Source organism: Buceros rhinoceros, unplaced genomic scaffold, assembly GCF_000710305.1.
Source record: "Buceros rhinoceros silvestris isolate BGI_N320 unplaced genomic scaffold, ASM71030v1 scaffold22970, whole genome shotgun sequence".
Classification (NCBI taxonomy): domain Eukaryota; kingdom Metazoa; phylum Chordata; class Aves; order Bucerotiformes; family Bucerotidae; genus Buceros; species Buceros rhinoceros.
In genome coordinates, this window is record NW_010389359.1 from 925 (window position 1) to 22063 (window position 21139).

Consider the following 21139-nt stretch of genomic DNA (forward strand, 5'->3'; position numbering starts at 1 on the left):
ACAAAACCCTTAACAAGAAAAAAAAAAAGCTTTCTTGTAGCTTTGAGGTCAACAGTTGTCTCTGCTGCAAAACGATCGTCTCAGCAGCCCCTCAGTGTGTTATTTTATAACCATTGTCCTGAAAACCACTATGAGTCAAAGCCTATTCAAGCGAGGGAAAGTGACATAACCACTGGTTACCAGTAGCAATGCAATGACAATCTCTCCATCAGGGATGTGCCACCAGTATTTACATAGTTACACAGCAGACACTTAAAGAGATAAGCCACGGTATAGAGGGATACAGCACAGGAATTCAAGACAGGGAATGGAAATCGATTCTCGTAGAAAATGTAATTGGCATTTGTGCTCTGACAGGATCTTCCACTGTTTCTGTTTACAAAGTATGAGAGCACCCGCAGGGCGAGCCGACAGTCTGATCACCGGGGACTGAACTGAGGCTCAAAAAAGCACCATGAAATGTGCTTCTGGGAACTCTCTTACACCAGCAGGGAGGTGGCTGAAACATTTCAAGAGAAAAGGGCAGCTGTGCTTATGTGCTGCTCCTGTAGTGGAAGCTGTCTGCTCAGCAGGGTTGAGAACACAGACCTTCACCCAAAGCCAGAAAATAGTTAAAGACCTTATCATGGGTGGCCTACGGGCAACAACTCTGTGACCTCTTAGGGGAGAAACCGCCTGGCTCTGCCTCTGCTAGTTCCTGGTATGTGTGGTGTTTGGAAATGTTAGTACTTCGTGGGGTGTGACAGGTACAGAGTGAGCTGTACAGTCACTAAGAGCACAATATTCTAAAGCCAAGATACTAATTCAGTCTTCACTAGAAGTCAAACAACTGAAAAACATCTGATTTTGACACCAGGCCCAGCTCTGCAAAGAATGTTTTAGCAAAACCAGCTGTGTGAAGTGAATGTACACACTCTGTCTAGATATGCTGGGGTGTTTTTATATAACACATCCGGAGAGCATGTTTTCATACATTCATACATATATTCATGGGTTTGGAGCAGCAGTAGGTCACGAGCTGTACTTGATTAGAAAGCAAAAAAAAAGAAAAAGCAAAAAGCAAAGAAAAAGCAAAAGCAAAGAGAAAGCACCCCCCTACCTACCTGTATTGTTCATGAGATCAAGAACAGATTTGTCCTTCACTTAAACAGAAGTCAGAGCTGGGAGGTGACTCACTCTGTGAAATCACGTCTCCCTTGTATGATTTTTCTACAAAGGGAGGTTTAATTTCTTTCTTTTAATGACAATGAGCTCAATACTGATCTTCTTCCAGCAGTTAATGGCTGGCATAACAGGCAGTGAGAGAGCATGACGACACTTGCCAGCCGCCTTCTGGAGATGAAATCTGCATTACTTTAAGACCACAAAAACAACCAACAAACCTGCTTCTTTCCCCCTCTCAAACACAACTAACCCAAGTGTGAAAACCTGACCTACTAGTCATGCTGAGAAAGATCCTTCTTTGCTGGAAGTCAGGATGAGCAAAGTCTCCTCAGAAAGTCACAGACGGCTTCTCATTTCCAAGTGCTCTGCACACCCTGTGATAGTCTGTAGGCAAGAGTGGATTTGGACTGATGGCCCATGGAGCTGAGACAGTTAAAAAAAACAAGAGGGAGGCCTGACCACTACGTCAGGAAGCTGCACTAAGGTACGGTGAGAGAACAGCAAGTGAAGGCTTGTGACCTCTTCTGAGTTACTTGGCCACCAAATGTCGGCATGACTTCTGCAACTGTCTTTAACTTTGCTTTTACATTCTGCCTGCTGCGACTACCCCTGCATCTGTTGGTCTTCATGTGACTTGCATTAAAAAACAATCAAGTTCAAGTCCTATTTTAAATACGTTTTGACATATTAATCTTGAAAGAAAAGGCAAAATATTCCATATATTATGAAGGAAATGAAAGAAAAGAGAGAAATGTAATAGAGAAATTTATGCTCTTATGCCATTGCTAGAAAAATTGCTGGAATGTATATTCACAAATGCATCATCCAGTTTAAGTAACTACATGGCACCATCAAACAGAGAAAGCAACTGGGTCACCGGCATTTGTTTTTCAGGGAAAACTACTAGCAGAACCTGTGAAAAGTCCTTGTAACCTACTGCTTGGTGAATGGTGTGTAATAAGAAAAAAACCCCAGCACCACCCCCACGCCAACCTTCCTAACTGACGACTGACTAGCGATCAGCTTGACAAGACCTCAGGACCGATGAAGCAAGCATCTCATTCAAGTGGTACAAAAGGGGATTCACAGTATCCACAACCAAACCTCAAGTGAGTTGAGCAAAAGCATTTCTGTTCAGACACACCCAGATTCTTCAAAGGTACTTTTGTTCTGCATTGGAATGAAAGGGCTCCAGTCGGAAAGTAGGAGGAATTCAAAATCCGAAGTATTTTAATTGTGAAGAAGATGTTTCATTGCTGAACAAATATTTAACACATAATTCACCACGAAGTTCTGAGAAACCGATCAGTAATTCGAAGGCTGGTATTTTATCAAATCTGAGGAACTATCCACTAGCCATTTTGGTGACAACAGCTGTTTTACTGGACAGAAGGAAAGCCCAAATTAACTCTTAAGTACAAAGGAATGACAATCCCAAGCGTGTGAATGCCCCTCAGCGCGCATGGTAAACCTCCCGTGACGGCCACTCCTCCTTAATGTGTGGCAAGACAAACGTGAGACCAAGAGATCCATCAGTCCTTGCAGAGAACATAGAACGCAGGAAGCCTTTCAATTTCTGGAGAACACGGGCAATTGCTGTTACAGGAGAACAACTGAATATTCGAATATATTCTGTCTAGAAGGTGAAGGTATTTATGGATTCTTCTACTCTGACCACTAAAGAAATACTTTGCAAGTGCCTTAAGCATAGGTCATTTTACACCCGAGCAGTGTTTTGTTTGCCAGAAGACTACACTTAGGCTCTCGTTGCGGTTTCTTCCCAGTCTGAAGCTACGTAAACCTAAACGTTCAAAGGGAAAAGTTACAAGGAACGTAAGAAGGTATATTTTGTTCCACAGCCTGTGATAACGTCATTCCAGAAGGAAGATGAACAAGCTTTACAACGTAAAATGAAAAACATCACATTAACGCAACCTACGCTACACTTGGAGTTACAGGAGCCAGTTCCTCTTTACATGCTTTGGTGTGACCCGACCACAGTAGTTAAGATGTGGTGTGGGTCAAACCTGGGAGTTACTGATGAGTAGTCCACAAAGCCATGGAACATGCACCTTTTCAACAGTTTGAAATCATGGCTGAACGGTTTATTTGAAACTACAGGACACATTCTTGCACAGGTTTTAAAAGCTTTCTGGACCACAGCTCTTTAGCTGTCTTTAGACTGGTATGGACAGCTGTCAGAGAAGACTCCTCTTAAAACGTGTAATAACAAAGTCTTTTTATGGCTGTTTTTGTTCTTAAAATTGAAGAGCCAAGTCATCCTTTCCTACACAAGCAACTGTGGGGGTGTAAAAGGCCTCCCAAATCCACAATTTTGATGTCAGTTTTCTGCAGAGAGTGAGGAAGATAAAAGCACGTTCTACAATCACAAAAAATGAGGGAAGTATGGGTGGCACTACCAAGGTAGAACCCCTGAAAGCAGCTACAATAAACCAACGCTTAACAACAGCAGCGGCATGTGCTTTCTGAACTGCCTCTGCCAGCCAGGTAGATCCTATAGTTTGAGGGCCTGTGCTGTCTTTGGGCTGTTGCTCACAGCCTCTGGATCTTTGCTGCTGGGGGAAAACTCGTTCAGGCAATGACTGAGGAATGCATCCCTTCTTGGCAGAACTCTTAGGGACATACTTGTGGTCCCATGGCATTTAAATGAGACTTAAAACATATGCTTCAAGTTAAGGGAGTTTTTCCAAGGTTTACTCACGGGCTAGAGGAGTAACTTAGAATAGACTGTTCCAGCTGGAAGGGTCCTACAACGATCATCTAGTCCAACTGCCTGACCAGGTCAGGGAACTTCAGCCTATGCTTGACTGTTGTCTTGACCCAGGGGCTTGGATATCCTCCTACCTGCGACTTTGCTCCCAGAGGCTGTAAGAAGCCTCATCACCCTGGAGTCTGACTCGCTCCGTCAATGAGTATATAGCCGTAGTGGTCTATGGGGTTACTACCTCCTGCTGTTCACTGTCACCACAGCGCCACAGCTTTCTGCCCAGTAGTAAGTCAGGTGGTTCCATTCACATTGGACATACAGGGTTAGGACATATAGAGAATACATGAAACAAGAAGCACTTCCAGTTAGAAATCTGTGGGATTACTGCTGTTCAGCCCATTCTGATCAACTAGATAAAGACACAGATTATACCTTTCCACTTCTGCACGTCCATGGAATTAATTCTGGAAGCTCAGTCTGTCCTTCTTTCTTCATCCATAAACTTCCCATTTTCTTCAGAATTAGCCTTTAAATATTTGTAGCTACACCTCAGTCACCTGGTGGGAAGCCAGACAGCAATTCTGCTTGTTCAAAACTCGTTTCGATTTGTCATAGAGTGCAGGGGTGTTTTTTTATTTTATTTTTTATTTGAGATATTGCAGAGCTTTCTTCTTATACACACTGATGGGGCTTCTGGTAGCAGGCTTTCAAAAATAATTAGAATGATGAATCATAATCAGAAATAAATGACTCTTACATCTATTAAGACAGTTATTTAAAAAATGTTTTGATGAATCATGCAAAAATGCTCGCCAACAGCCTTATACTTTTTTCAGATGTATTTTTTTCTTTTTCTTAAGTCTTACAAAAAGAGTTTGTGCTTCTAACACTTGAATCAAAAAAATATTTACAGCAGACATTCAGTCCAGCGAAGTGGTGATGGTCCCCTGCTTTGGCATTCACAAAACACACCGAGCATTTCAGATCTGCTCTGTAAACTCCCAGTTTAAAAGTGCTCAGTCCTGGATCTTCAGCACGCTCCTTTTCTCCAAATCATTCATTTCCTTCAGTATAAGGGCAACGTTGTATCTCAGTTCTTGAAACTTTGCAACTGGCACCTGAAACAGACCCTTTGGGTTAGAAAACATGAAAGGTCCCAGGAGCTTCGACTGGGGCATGTCTGTGGATTTGGAACATTCCACAGTGTCAGCCCCATCTCTCCTAAATTTTTTTTTTTTTTTTTTTTAAACTTAAAACAAAGGATTTGAGATTAATAACGTTCAGTTTTGGTGGCGGGAAGCGTCCAAATCATTCATTTCCTTCAGTATAAGGGCAACGTTGTATCTCAGTTCTTGAAACTTTGCAACTGGCACCTGAAACAGACCCTTTGGGTTAGAAAACATGAAAGGTCCCAGGAGCTTCGACTGGGGCATGTCTGTGGATTTGGAACATTCCACAGTGTCAGCCCCATCTCTCCTAAATTTTTTTTTTTTTTTTTTTAAACTTAAGACAAAGGATTTGAGATTAATAACGTTCAGTTATGGTGTCGTGAAGCGAGACAGTCATGGATTGGAAGGAAAGGTAAAGTCACTGGGACGGTTGTGGAGCCTATGGAATTCTCAAGCAACAAATTCCAGATATTCTGCTTGTCCAGTCTTGCTGGAGAGAGGCATTAAGCCTCAAAGCAAGAGACTTGGCAGCAGCCTCAAGAGCAAAGAGGACTGGGCCCTGTCCATACATGGAAGGCAAAAGATTTTTATTAAATATACAAAACATTTTCAACTGTGCAAAAGACTAATAGACTTTCCTCTACCGTTTCAAGCCTGAGAAGCCAAATGGATAGAAATCTGTTACCTGCTAAGACCGAGAACCACATCTGAGCACAGGCACAGACCAGGTGATTAACACTAGCTAATCGTGCTCACCAGTAACTTGTGCTCACCAGTATCAGTAGCAGTCCAGCTGGTTCCAGGCTGCTCTGCAGAGCACTGCCTGGTTTACTCTGCTCTGACTGCGCTGAAGACACACAGTTCTTTCACCAGAGTCCCCTGTCATCCTCTGCCTACTGCAGCACAGATACCAATTATGTGAGAGGAATCCAACATCTCATTTGCATTTTCCATATGCATCATAAATGCATAAAAAGGCATCATGTCCTTTTCACTTTTGACATATAGAACAAGGCTCAAAATGCTGCAATTCCCATTACTTTTTAAAAAATCTTCGTTGTCAGAAGTCACACTGCTATTACAAGTCCAAACCAAACCCAAGACACCAAAGGGCATAGCTTCTCCCTGTGACACACACATTTAAAAACTGTTCGTAACAGAATTACCTGCCGGACTTGCCCTCTCACATAAGCCCTGGTAGTTAGGATGTTCTGAACGTGCCTGAATGAAGGGAAACTGAAGAGCTGAGGACTATATTTGTTTGCATATGGTACCTCGAACCAAAACACAGGTTTGTTCTGAAGAGCTACTACCTACTGGAAGACCTCTCAGACACAGAAACTGTGTTTCCAGCCAGATCTTTGGTATTCAGATCTAAGCAGCAGCAGCAAAGAGCTGATTCTACAAGAAGCACATTGTCTGCTCACAGATATCTGCACTTCTGCATGTACTGGACAGACACACCAACACATCTTTACTGCAGAGCAGCAAAGGGGCTTTCACAGACTTACAACAAAAGAAACTAAAACCAAACCAAACCAGGAACAATGAGACTAAGACTTGATATTATATACCAGGAAATAAACCCCCAAATCTAAACAGGAAAGAATATATCCCAGTTTTTATTCTCCCAAGTGAACTGTACCCTGTTGTAAACGGTTAACTCAAAGTCCATGGCATCATTGAAGTTCCATGGAAGACCTCAGAGCATACAGGATGCTCTGAGCTGGACTGTCCGCAGAGGGGCGACTTTGAACTCTTGTGAAGCGACACCCTCACCACTTTGCAATGTAGCACAGAATTTGTGCCCTCAATCACTGCCACCTTGTGAAGCATTTAACAGTGAAATCAATCCACCTCTTGCAACCCACAGCGCTCTGGTGCTTCCTCCAGACTACTACTAACACAGGAACTGAAGCAAACCCCTTAGAGTCCAAATGTGACAATGCTTGCTGTCCACTGAATTCCTGCATGCCCTGCTGTGGTGGTTACAGAACCACCAGCATTCCTTTGCAAAGGTTAAAAATATGGAAGAGTTCATGCCATCTTCTGGCAAGCCTTTACGTACATAAACACTGCCACTGACCAATGCTGGGGTTAGAAGCAGAGGGGTTTGGGTGTTTTTTTTTTTTTACTACATTTCCAGCAGCGAGAACTGTACTGAAAAAAAGAATAAAACTAGCTCTGCCACAAAAGATCATGTTACCACTCTCCACCAAATGGAGAAGGTTTACAAGGGTATCAGACATTACATAAACTACTCCAGTAATTTTTCTGCTCTCAAAAGCCATCATCAGGTCTGAAGATTACAACTGATAACAAAACTATAATTTTAAATCAAACTAGATGTTATGCAACAGTGCTTTTCAGTAATTAATATTCTTCTAACAAATGAAGTTTCAGCAAAATGTGTGCAGGAACAAGGTATGAAATGGTTTTGCTTGGCGTTTGGTTGTATATTGTATGCGGTCACACCAAACGTGAAGGATTCCAAAGCAAACCAATGCATTGTTTACAAAAGCTTTAATATTTTAAATAGAAAATCAACTTTCTGAAAAGAACTTTGAGTGGTTTCTTCTTTATTTATTATGGCCATCAGACTTACTTCAAAGCGATGAGCTGTCCCATCTGAAAGCTTCATCATCATTAGAATGGACGGTTGAAGTGCACGGGCCAGTGAACTGAAATTATTTATATTATTAGTATTACCACAACAGACCTCAGCAGCGTGATGAGTACAGCACCGTACATTAACAATTTAAGATGTTCATGCAGGCTTTACACAGAGCATGAGTAATTTCAATCATAGCATCCTGTTCCCGGCTGGCTGCAAACTCACGAGCTCATGAGTCCTGTCCAATTTACCTCAGCATTGAGACTAAAAATTTTTTAATAGTATAGTTAACTGCAAGTTTAGGAGCATTTTCATTTTACATAATAATCAGTTTAGTGGAACTGTGCCAGGGATAAGTGCTGACCAAGTATTGCTGGTAATAATGCACAGTTTTCTTAGGCAGTTTACCATGTCGCATTAAACCTTTCCACCTCTTCACACTTTCAACTGCCATCTCATTTGGGGAATCAAGTTCTTCCAGTCTTCATCCTAAATTCATAGGTTGTTATTTTATTTGATGACCCAAAGAGGGGAAATGAGTCATTCTTGTGCAGCTTCCACCAACCGATGCTGCCAAAGCCTGCTCAGGTATTGGCGGCTGTTACAGCCAGGAGCTGTACAGAGCCTCTTCACAGAGGCTGTTGCTGTATGATAAATGAGAAATCCCAGCGGGGAGGCTGACTGGGAGGGAAATCAGAAAAGGGTAAGGTATTGATCCTGTGTTGTATGGAAAACAAATCACAGGATTTGCCTGCAGCTTGCAAGCATCGTGCCTGAGGAAGTTTACCTGTATATTTTCCTTTTTTTTGCACAGTGATACCTGTGTGGTGTTTACGGCACTGCTCATCTGAGAGTCAGCCGAACTAGTAGCTTGTGGCCATCACAATTTTCACTTAGGATCCTTTTTTCTTGATTTCAGGAAGACTATCCCTGATTCCCATGGGCCTCTCAGCTGCGGCAGCAAACAGACTGCGCTCTCCCTCAGATGCAGGTATTCATGAATGCAATATGCAATATGAAGTCACTCATGCTAACAATTAACACTGCTGACAAATACTGGATTATCTTCCAATTTCTTTCACCCTGGTCTGTCTTGGTTAAAACTAGACAAAGACCAGCACAGACAACAGGTTTCTGTCTCCTTCTGGCTCTAACCACAGATCCATCCTGCAGCTGCCTCTGCTGTGGCAGATGGCCAGAAGCTGTTCACTGCAGGCACAGTCAGGATGATCACAAAGGCCTTTACTCCTGCTCTGTGAAAGAAACTAGGAAATAGATCAATGACCAGTTGTGTAACTATGACAGTGTAAAGGTGCTGCTCTGTAGTCTCTCTTTGTAGAGTCTACAGCAGACTGTACAGGTGATGGAAAGTCATTTTATTTAACATGTGCAACATACAAATGACAGTCTGCTTGAGAAGTTGAATAGAAGATTTTCCTCCTCTCTCCACTGAAACTGAGAGCTTGGCTGCCTGCATGAGGCTCAATCCATCTAATTTATTCCATCATCACTGAGGACCTCTGGAGTTTTATCAGCTCCATTAAGTTTTAAAGTATTGAAAGGGAGACTCAAACTCTGAGATAAATGTTTCTAGTGCAGAGGTTTTAAAGTTCAAAACAAATACAGAGCCGGAAAAGTATCATTAGCAGAAGATGAAGGCAGCAGCCTATTGGCCGGTCCATGTCAACAACAGTAACCAGTGACTTCTACGCTGTTCAGAAAATCTCTTCTGTTAAACCTTACTAAGTAATGCTACATGCCAATCCCTAATGGCAAGACACATTTCAACACCGTTAACATTTTTAAGCAGCACAAGAAGTTAGTTTAACCTTGGGCAAAATAATTTCTAGGGTCATGTAGGATTCGCCTTTATACCTTGTGGATATAGCTACATCCACTCTCCACTTGAAGTCCTGGACACGGGGCAGCCTGCTTCCTCGTATCAGAGCTGTGCCTTCGGAATCAGGACGCCTGCAGAGAGAAATGGGAGACTGAACGGCAAATTCATAAAAGAAACAACAATCTAAAGAGAAAACAAGATTGCCAAGAAGAAACCTATCCTTGTTTCTCTCCTACATCCAGCCTCATCTAGCAGGGTCAGGATGAGTGGAGATTCTGTGTATGTAAGACAGCTGTGCTCACGTTACCCACTTTTCCTACGCTTAACCATGGTCCACGTCAAAAAAAAACAACAAAAAACCCCAACAATCAAGAGATCAAGTTACTCTATGTAATTCCAGTGAACTGATGTCACTACAAACTTTGTGGCTGGCATAGCTATGAATTCAGTTATATGCAACTGTGAGGCATAGAAAGGTATCTGCAAATGTATCTTCACCTTCATGCAGATCCAACAGGAACAAGCAAGCTGGAACGTTAACAGATGACTTCAGAAAAAAGCTGGAATAAGGTCACTGTGCTCCTTCAGCAGAAAGCAGATAGTATTAGTGAGCAGCTATGTTCTAAAATGCAATAATATTACAGTGTGCTGTGAAGCATACTTAAAAAAATATAATTGTATGGTGGTTCCTGCTAATCCAACATAATTTACAAACTCCAAGTTCCTTATGTAAAATTCACAGCCAACCTCAGCACAACCATCATGATTTTTGTCTAGTCTCATCTGTAAGAAGCCAAGGACTTCATTTATTACTCATACTGCAGGAAGAATCAGGCTGATCAAGTCTCAGTTTTTTCTGCGAGGAAAGAGTTGACAGCAGTTAAACTTCAGACGGTTGACAATCTTTAAAATTTTAACAGCATCTTAAGCTCCGAGTAAGTAAACAAGCCAAATCTGACACAAAGACATAATAACCACCCATTTTTAGATATATATGCAGAAATATCTTCAGAATGAGGTCACTCAGCTGGTCCATTCAGGAGCTAGTCTGGACTTAGTGTTAATTTTTTTTTTTCCTAAGAATCCCATGTCTCTGGAAGTTATTTACAGTATGAAATACTCCCACTAAGGGCAGGACAAGAAACATTACATCCTTTACCCCTGTTGGTAGACATAATCTAATTACAGACTTTACATCAGAAAGGAATCCTCTCTGAACAAATCAAGGACTGTAGGAATGATACTCTAAAGTCCCTACTCAGATTCCTGCGTGCAAGTTCACTGGTGCCTTTAGAAACTGCCCAGAAAGATTAATGAACTGGTAAATACACAGGACTGACAGGCTGAGATCCTCCAATACTCCTGCATTTAGCAAAGGCAATATAAGAAAGAATTTAGCCTTTTTTTCTGAGTGGTGTCAGAAGTGACACACATTCCTAATAGTACGGTAAAGGAATGAGCAGAAAAAATAGATCAGCTGGTTCTTACTCACTGTCAGCTACTGGATAGGAAGTAGGTCACCACAGCTGGGTGCAACCATGAGAAGCAGGAACCTACAATGGTCATTAGCAGGATTAAACCGTAAGAACAGGCCCTTCCCTCAGTGGAGAGGTGCTGCCAGAGCATGGCTTCATTTGGGGAATGCCTACAAATAGCCAAGCTGTACCCCTTCCTCATGACCCGGTAACTCCCTACAGTGGAACACAGTGCAGCACCAGCATTTTGGGGAAGAAAGAGTAAAGAAAACAGGAAGATGTTCTAGTTGGCAGTGGTGCGAGAGGTCAGCAACGCCCAAACAGAGGAGAAGCTTCTGAATATTGTTTAGCTATGGCATTTCTGTGGCCAAACCACAAAGCTTTAGGAATGCACTTCAGTACCGTTCTCTCAGAGAAAGTCACAGCTTTTAGAGGTTAGTTCAAACTTCTGTCAGCACCTCCCCAGCTGGAACTGCAAGAATCCCATAAGGGTGTCAGAACATTCATAGTGGCCAACGTACAAAGAGAAATTATACAGGCCATTAATCAAGCCATTACTTTCTAAGAGGACTAACAAAACTGAGCAGAAAAGACCTAGTTGGAGCTTCTATCCAAAACCTACAGACTGTAATTATATTTTGTGAACACTCTGTGCCAACAGCTGCAATACAACCAGCACATAGTGCAGAGGCAGAAGTTAGAACAAGGAAAGCACCTTGGATCAGCTAGAGACCATCCAAAATTATTACCTCGGTCCCTTGACCCTTAACAACATGGAAGTGATAATACACCTGGTGAGAAGAACATCGTTTGTCAAAGGACGCAACAGAAGAGCACTCAGAAATCATCAAATCATTGAATTGTTTTGGTTGGAAAAGACCTTTAAGATCAGAGTCCAACCATTAACCCAGCGCTGCCAGGTCACCACTAGACCATGTGCCTCGGCACCACGTCTACATGTCTTAAATGAAAGATCACAGAATCTGGAACAGCAGCTGACCTAACACTATCAAAACTAAAGACAAATTCTGGATGGTTCCCTATGCATGAAACAAGACGTGCCTAGCAGGCCACTGAACGGGGAGAATGAGTAAACTGCTATGTGTGAAATGCTAACAAACGGCACACAGAATGCGCCCTCCTGGTAGAAACTAAAGCTACGCTATTTTTAAAAAAAGTACATTTATTAAAAATGTACAGAGAGGGGGAAGTTAGGGTTATACTTCCCCTTAAAATGAAAAGTTTTAACGTCACGCAGTTATTTGATGGTGTCAACGCAGCAAGTTTTTCTTTCCTTTCAGTCTATATAGCTTGATGGAACTGTGAGGACACAGAAATACAAATGTCAAATTTCCAGTACTTCACAGCTGTTGTTCACAACAAAATTGCAAAAATAGGGTAAGATGCTAGGAAAAGTATTAAAAAAGGATTTTTCTGGGTTATCTAGCTCATACTGAATTTTTGATCAGATGCTAACACTTCTCTTACCATCACAATCAAATATATTTACAGCTCAATAAGCACATGTATGATTCAGTGTTACATTTAAGATTATAAAAAGCAGATCTGTCTAGAAATCAAATCTGAGGTGCTCTTCTTTGGTCTCAAAACACAGAGCAAGATTACACTGGATAATCACAGCTTTTGAAATAAGAAAAAGCTAAATTTTCCAGCATCGTGATTTCACAGTAGAAAACAGACAATCTTGCATGCTTCAAATGACATCTAAATTTATCCTCTTTCTCCACTGCAAACAATATTTTCACTTTGCAACCATGAATTTTGCATTCTTAACACCTATAATTCAAACAGAAGAGCAAAGAAACGATGAGAAGGCTGAATTTATTTTTACTTCAAGAATGTTTTCGCTTTAAGCCAAGATCTTAACCAAGGAAATGAAAAATATTTTTAACTTTGGTATCAGCATTCAGACCCTTGTGAGGGTAACTGAAGTACCACAACTATGATTATCAGGATTCCAGGCAGAGTCTCTGGAGCAGCACTGGGTTAGTGATGCTTTGTGCTGAGTGACCACAAGTTTCAAGGAGGAAAGTTTTGCACATGCAAAAAGTCCAAGTAATTTCTAGATGTGGAATAAACTCAATATGGTTGAGCAGAGAACCACAGAGCAAAAATGAATCCCCAGAACGGACAAAAGAGAGAGGCTGTTCAAAAAGTTCTTCTGGAGCTACTGAAGTATAGTGCTTAGAAAATAAACTACAGCTGGCAGAGTGCCTCACACTTCACGTGTCATCAAGTCACCAGTGCGAATTCCCGGTTTGACTGTAATTTAAGGCTTGATTAAACACTGAGAAATCTTCCACAAACCACAGCATGTAGAAGGCAGATGCAGCCTGACTCTCAACAAAGCGAGTTCTTCACTTTCGCTCTAACTTGCAATGATAATGATGATAATTCTGCAATACATGTTTCATCTGTAGGTACCGACGCACCTTACAGAGTCTGCAGAACATTATAAAAACCGATGGGTGAGGATCACAGAGAAATTGAGAACTGGCATGAAAGTGACTTACTGCACATATAGCCATGCACGATGGACATCATGTAACGTGGCATCAAAATACTGGGACGAATCTTGTTCTCGTTAATGTTGATAGTTTTGCTGTTCCTCAGCAAGGCTGTGATTGGTGTCAGCAGAGCTCTTTGCAGCTCTGCTGGCTGCACAATACGGGATACGTGACGATACTAACCTGTTACCAAAGACTACACTGCAGAAGTCCACAATGAAATCTTCTGGTATCCTTGAAGATAAGAGCAATAGAAAGCAGTTACATTTTTTTGTAACCACAAATATACAGCTTTAGCTACCAAAATAAAAAAATCTATTATACAACACAAAAAAAATGTGTCAACAATTTCCATCTTCTGTTGCCTAAAATTGCCGTCAGTCCTTACGTAAGCACTTCAGTACTGATTCAGTCTAGGCTCTCAAAAGGACAGTCTATGTTCTTGTATCAAGAACACTAAAAACTGTATGACATCTTCCTGTCCTACCTAGTCTGGCAACCTAGTGAAACAGAAAAGAACCCAGTATTTGCTTACCTTCTGTTAGTAAAGCCAAGGAAAGTTTTACTGATGGCTCGGGCAGCGCAGAAGGCAGGCCAGCCATGGAAGTTTTCAAAAATCCCAAACCTACACACTCACTTGAAGTGTAATGAAGGCAGAACAGATGGCTCCCTCTAAAGTAAAAGCAGAGGCCCCTGTAGCTAAGATTACTTACAAAAGGAGCGTATCTAACATGGGAAGGACAAGCATAAATTTGATGGGGACTGTGAGAACTGGTTGAATTGACTATCTCACACTCCATCCACCCGATGCCTCTCCACCACCTCACCATTCCTCTGACACTGTTGTTGCCTTACAAACAAGCTGCTGTTGATTTTCAGTTCAATATATCAGGCTGTGAATTGCAAAGACCGCAGAGCAAACACTATCCATTCAGCTGCCTTTGCCACAGGGACCATAACCTCCTACAGAGAGGCAAGTTGGACAAGTGGGAAGCGTAAGCATTTCTGCTGCCACAGTTAAATCCAGCACTCAACATGAAGCCCAGAGACATTACTCACCACTGGCTTGAGTTACTCAGTGGTATATCAAAGAAAAATCAAAGCAAACAAGGAAGCTACCTGTCCTAAAGAGCTTACGGTGTCTAATGATGAGAAAAAACAATTCATCAGCTCATACAGTGGCAAGATGAAACAGCAGTGATTAGAGCTTGAATTCTCAATGGAAGAAGTGGGGTTAAAACAGATTTTTAAACGGTGCTTGGATAAAACTGAATTCATATTAGCAAGGTAGTTAACTGAGGCAAACTGGGAGGTAAGGAGGAGGGACTAGACAGCACTTTTTTGGCTGCATGTGTCTGTCTTTCAGAAGAGACAAGACTCTTTCTGCAAACATTGCTTATACTTTCCGTGCAAGTGTATCACTTAACCCATCTCAATGACGACTGAATGTCCTCTGTATGTAGCAGAGACAGGGTGTTGTAATATGATAGTTACGACACCTATCATAGTGCAAGTGTTAGCAAGTGTTACTAAAACAGAAGCATTAATGCTGCCTCTGAGCTTGCATTAGTTTTGCTGAGCAGTTAATTATTTTGCTGAAAATTCTGCTCCTGGCTCAAGCAGCTTACGTGAGGCCAGTCACACACTAAGCAGATCAGACACAGAACACGGTGCAGCTCAGGCTCGAGCTACAGATGGCAATCGGTTTGCAAAGGTACGTTCTGAGGAAGGGACTCAAATGGCAAGGAAGAAGGTATGAGGATGTCTCAATCCCATTTTGCTGGCCTGAGCCATAAGGTTATTAAACAACCTGAGAGGAGAGGGAAAAAATAGCACCCACAATGTAGAGTGAATTAATTCTCACTGGCTCAGCCAGTCAGGCCAAGCAACAGGGGATATAGAATGGCAGCCCTGTGAAACCAGTAGTACTGATCTAATTAATCAGAGGTTGGCATGTCTCCCAGCCTCTTTCTCCACCAAAACTAGAATCCAAGACTAGCTGCACCACCAGGAAACAGAGAATTACAAGACTTCATATGGGTGGAATTAGTCCAACTTTCAACTTCACTGAAGGATGCAGGAGAGGTGAAAAAAAGGAAACCTGGCTCAGAGCTCAAACCTTTTAAAAGACAGAACAAAAAAGGTAAACAACTCAGTTTTCTGGATGACCCACAGGAGTCACGGCAGAAGTATTAGTGTCTGAATGTAATTAGTAGGTGCTTTAAAAACAAGCAGGTATTTCATCTCCAAACCCAAGTGAACTGGGAAACATGGGAAATGACATTTCCCATAGGAATTGAAGATGCTAAATGTGCTATGGAATTTACTAAGTATCATAGCTTGAGAGTAGAATCAAGCTATTTGGTCTTCTAAAGTTTAGCCATGAGGTGATCAGAGCTACTCACAAGAAATAAGACTGTCAGAGATGGAAGTTAGCAAGTCCCAGTAATGTAAGAATCCTGGGAGCACAGCAGCAATGAGCAGCACATAAAACATACAAGTCTGAAAGCAACACAAATGGAGTTACCTGAACTATTGCTGCTACATCAGTCATGTTAACCAGAACATGAGTCTGGTTAAGATTTATCAAGACATAAAAGAGACAAAAAAAGATCACCCAGTCTGAAAACACAACTATAAAAGAATAAGGCATTAAAATGTGGTCAAGTGACAAGGACAGGGGACTGGGAGTCTGTATTTCTAGATACAGCCGGCGTACACAGCCAGCCCAGCCCAGCCCGTGACTCCTGGCACTCCTGTACACCAACTTTCTCCACTGCTCAATAGAGGAATATTCACCCACCCTCAGAGAACTTGGCATGGAGCTGTCGGTGCTCTTCATTACTCCTTAATCACAGTGAACACATTCTGTGTGCACCTCAAAAAACACCAACTCCCACTGGGTCAGAAGCAATTCATATGTTTCTTACTGACCTACTTTAACCTGGGTGTGAACTCCATTACACAGCAGAGGAAGCAGCTTGCATTTTAGCTCACAAGATGTAAGGCAGGCCAAACTCCATCCCTCAGTTGCAGACGAAATCATATCAACTAGCACAGCACCTTACATCAGGGCCCAAATTACACCTTTCACTGATTACACCCCAATTACACGTCTACATCTCCAGCTTTAATTTGCCTGAAGTTGCTCATCAAGTAAATAATGCTTATGACTCTGAAGAACAGAGTCTGAGAAGAAAGCCACTGTGCAGCTTAACAGACAAATAAGGATGAAAAAGACAGAATTAGAAACACATCTACCTATTTTTCCTAGGTAGGAATCAGAACATTAGGAAGTACGGTAAATCAGCATTTTAAAATTGAGCCTTGGTGCACAGGTTTCTCATAGATAAACCATCAACTGCTGTTTTTCTGTCATTGCTACTGAACATGGCAACAAGGGAAAACTTATGAAGATTATTAGCATCTGATATCTAGCTTTTAGGATATGAGCTTCTATTCAGAGATACTCTGAACAGACTGATACGGATTTTGACTAAGAGTAACAAACTTTATGCTTTCCTGGGTAACAGGCAGGAGAGACCGCAGCTGAACAAGGTGGTAGGATTTCCTGAGTGTTCCACCATTGGCCTTTCAAAGATGACAAAAAGTAGGGCAGTTTCTTAGCTTCCTAAGTGTTACCACTGTTTAACCAAACACATTAAAAATTACTGCAGGGCAAGGTGGGGACGGCAGAGAGAAGGTCACTCACATTTGCATAACCTACATTACAGACTAAATTAGACCGATCTCCCCAGCATGTGAAATTCACTGCTCATGCCCAGTGCTAAATCAAGTCTTACACAACACCTGTTTTTTAACTCTGGCTTCACGTGACATTTGGCAACAGATGTGTTACGTGTTATTTACACGTAATTTTTGTACCAACTTCGTGGTGTAAAAAAGTTGATTTGGGGAAGCAGTTACCTAAAAGTTATGAAAAAACAGAGATTTAAAAACCAAGCATAAACAGGCGTACCTGAGCTCCTTCAGGTCTTCCTTAAAAACCTAGAAAGATAAGGAAGGTAACAGTTTACGGGATGTAATCTTGGAAGATCATTTCTTACCTAGTGAATTCATAGTGGTTATTTGTTTGGTATCATTCTCCAAAAGGTTTTGTCTCCAGTGCCACTAGTTTTGAAATGACTGGTTACATACCAAGAATTTCTGAATGTGTTCAATCAAGTAGCGAGAAACTGACTTTAAAGGCTTAAATCTCTTGGAAGCCTTTATTTTTTAAAGCAACATCCCTGCCATTTCTTTGCTGTAGCTATCAATACCATATTCTTCTTTTAGAGTAATCGTGTGCTCTTATTCTCAAATATGTTTTTCAGTAACTCATTTAAACCCTGACAACAGAAAAGAAGGGGCAAAAGATACACTCTGAATGCTAAAAGCATACTTTCACAATGCAATTTCTGAGCTTTCCCAATATGGCTGGGTAATATGAAAACAGTATCTTAAACAAGAGAGAGGTTAGAGAGAGGCTGGAGCCCAGAAGGGTTTTGCTCACATGAAAATAAAATGAGAAAATGAAAAATGTAAGGTAAAGTGACATGAAAAAGGAAAGAAAACAGCTACGTGAAAAAGGGACGGGGTGGGAACATGGCAGATGTATCCATAATCACACAAAACGTCCACACCGTGAGCAGAAACAACAATTTCTCCCAATTTCCCCTATATTGTTCTGGTCATAAAGACATTCCTTCTTCTCTGGCAGAAGTATGATGACAGGTAGGCAAAAAAATATGAGAAATTCTAAATTTGGACAAAATGTGTGAACACATGGTTAGGGTAAGAGAGAATGGATGCCAATGAAACAACACTTTGCAGTTGTTTCTTCTGGGGGTTTAATTTAAGAGTGAAAACAAACATGCACAGTGAACAAGATGCTGAAGCAGGAAAAGATGCAGGAACCTCTTTCCCAAAGCTTAAATACTCTTCCAAAAAGCTCACTGTAAATCTACTCAGCAAATAAAATAATAAGCTCTAGATTTGTAATGGTTTCTTCCAACTTGGAGCGACATTCTTATGTGCAAATCCCTACTCTGGCAAATAGGGTTTAGATGGTAACGTGCATCTGATGCAGCTTTTAACTTATCAGGACTCCAAGTACTCCCAGAACTTACTTCTTGTTTGAAAGTTGATAAGGGGAGTCTCAGCGCTTCTCGGAGAACGGTATACATGCCAGAAATGAGGAAAGCAAGTTGCTCTTCGGAGAGATTAGTACTTTCTGCAATCAGCTTGACAGATTCCTTGCAGTCTTTTCCTTCCAATGCATTGACAGTGACTGTGAATGAAGAAGCAAAGAACGTTCCTTTAAAAAGAGGAAGACCTGGAGACCACGAACATTAACATAAACGTATCTATAATTTTACTTGACTTAATGTACTGGCAGTTTTCCTGATGTGAAACTGTCACTTCAGGTCTGTAAATAAATCCTATTATACAACACTTTACCAAGAGAACGTCACTGGATTAAGCTTTTGCATTGTAAAATTGAAGATGTTTTCACTGTTGACATTTGTTCCAGTAGGATAATGCAAAAAAAAAAAAAAAAAAAGTTTGTCATTCACAAGTACAAGTCGAACTTGACCTTCTATTAACAAACTTGTTCACATGAGAAGTCTGCGTACAGCTTACACCTCTGCACCTCTGGTGCACAGGATAGGCGGACTGTGAGAGTAAACAATTCAATGCTGCTCTCCAATGTTTTACATAATTAATTTATCTTGCAATGTCAGCAGAGACTAAGGATTAAATGAGCACGGAGACAAAACTAAACCTTCGAGTCCCCCAGTTTGCACAGCTGCTGATAATACAAACTTTAAAGGACATCATTATGAATCCATGTGGCAATACTACAGACTAACAACTGCGGACTTTATCTCAGTCTCCATCATTCAGTCATTTTTCCTTTAGCCATGCATGCACTGGCTTATATAAATTTCTGTTGTCATGTCAGCCTCTGTCCTGTGCTCTGATCAGTCTGGATGGACTGCTGGAGCCACAGGAAGCCCTGCTGGGGATAAAGAAGAGATTATTGATCCAATCCCATTGCAGGATTGGAGCATTAAGTCATTCATTTATAATGAGCCATATTAAAGCTGTGAATAAAACATGGAAAGTTAAAAGTCCACCAAGTGTTACTGAAAGCCAACAGGAAGAGACTGGCTTAATACTAACATTGAAAAAACCTAAGAAGTGGTTTAGACACCCTGCCAGCCTTCCTGTGGGTATTAGGCGAGTTCCACTGGCCACTATCTTTGAACTCTGGATAATTTCTCTCCGCTTTTCACATTTTTATATGTGCACCAAATTCAGTCGTGAGTCTTGCATCATTCACGTGGCTGATTGAATTTGTCTGGCACTAAATGCACAGCAGATTTCGCGCAGAGCAGCTGGGATGGGCAAAGTGCTAGTACCAGGTTTTCCACGCTGTCTGAAGAAGGCTCTGCTCTACGACAACAAAACTGGCTTAGAGAAGAGTCTACTGGAAAGGCCAAACACAGGACAGCACTGAGGCCTGTCTACAAGACCATGCATAGAGCAGGAAACAGGTTGCTCCACACTTACCTACTCAAATACAACTTTGATCTGTTTCGTCAAAGAACAACAGGGTGTTTACAGTTTTTAACCAGACAGCTTTAATGACAATATCAGTCTTCTTTCTGTTGACCACCCTAATTAACTGGTTAAAAATTCACGTGTTCTTTTAAAATCTACGTGCATCCTAGAACACAAGACTTTTTGCTCGGTATAGCTCAGGGACCTCAGAAATGTCAGCCACAACAACATTTCCAACAGCCAATCTGAGGGAGAAAAAAAAGAATAACCCAAAACATGGCAAGAAAATCTCACTGTGGGCTCATCTGCTCCTAGCAGAAGATGCCTGCGGTCTCAAACTTACCTGTGCCATTCAGCAGAGCCTGCGATAACACTGGCCGGATGCCCCTGAGGTAATGGTATATGCAGTTTGTATGTCAGGAACCGAGCAGGCACACAAAGCAGCATCTCATTTTTTATATCAGTTACTATTTAGTAACGGCAACAGCCTCAAAAAACTAACTTGGAGCAAGTGCTAGAACAATTTAGATACACTCTGTTGAAATCCACCACGTCTTCAAAGACCACTAAACCTTCAAAGGAAAAACCGCTGTCCTGAAAGCTGTTAATCACAGAGCAGCACAAGCAGAAGTCGGCTGCAGATTCCTGCCAGCTCTGCGTCATCTGGAGGCTGTCTCCATCCGCTCAGGGCACACGGGTGCTGGGGCAAGGTACCTGCCCTGCTGGTTGGGAAGGACTGTTCACTCTCCCTGCAGCAGGAAGGATTTATCACACACATAAACGTAGGCAGGAATTCACACTGAAATTAAACCCAGACAGGGCTCAGGAGACAGTCAGCCTTCCTCGCACTGGTACAGCATTTTGGTCTCCATTGTCCCATCACTGGGCAGCAAATATGGTTCAACATCTGTATTTACTTTTGTCCCAACGCCTCTGCCTACACGTAGCTTTATTACATTCCTCACATTCCTCCATTTCTGACACTGTGTAGCAATACTTTAAAAGACAAACCAGCTACTGATGTCACCCCTTATTGATTCAAATCAAGAAGTAA

The 21139-nt window shown here is 41.7% G+C and overlaps 1 protein-coding gene across 1 annotated transcript; it reads right to left on the reverse strand.

The window, feature by feature from the left end:
• Positions 1-4908: 4908 nt before the first annotated feature.
• LOC104488013 (COMM domain-containing protein 5-like) lies at positions 4909-18808 on the reverse strand (the record flags this gene model as incomplete). The annotated part of the gene is made up of 6 exons (XM_010134113.1): positions 4909-5010; positions 7667-7742; positions 9551-9646; positions 13702-13752; positions 17498-17526; positions 18648-18808. Coding segments are annotated over 6 exons (515 nt in total), but the record flags the coding sequence as incomplete, so codon positions are not given.
• Between the last annotated feature and the right edge of the window lie 2331 nt (positions 18809-21139).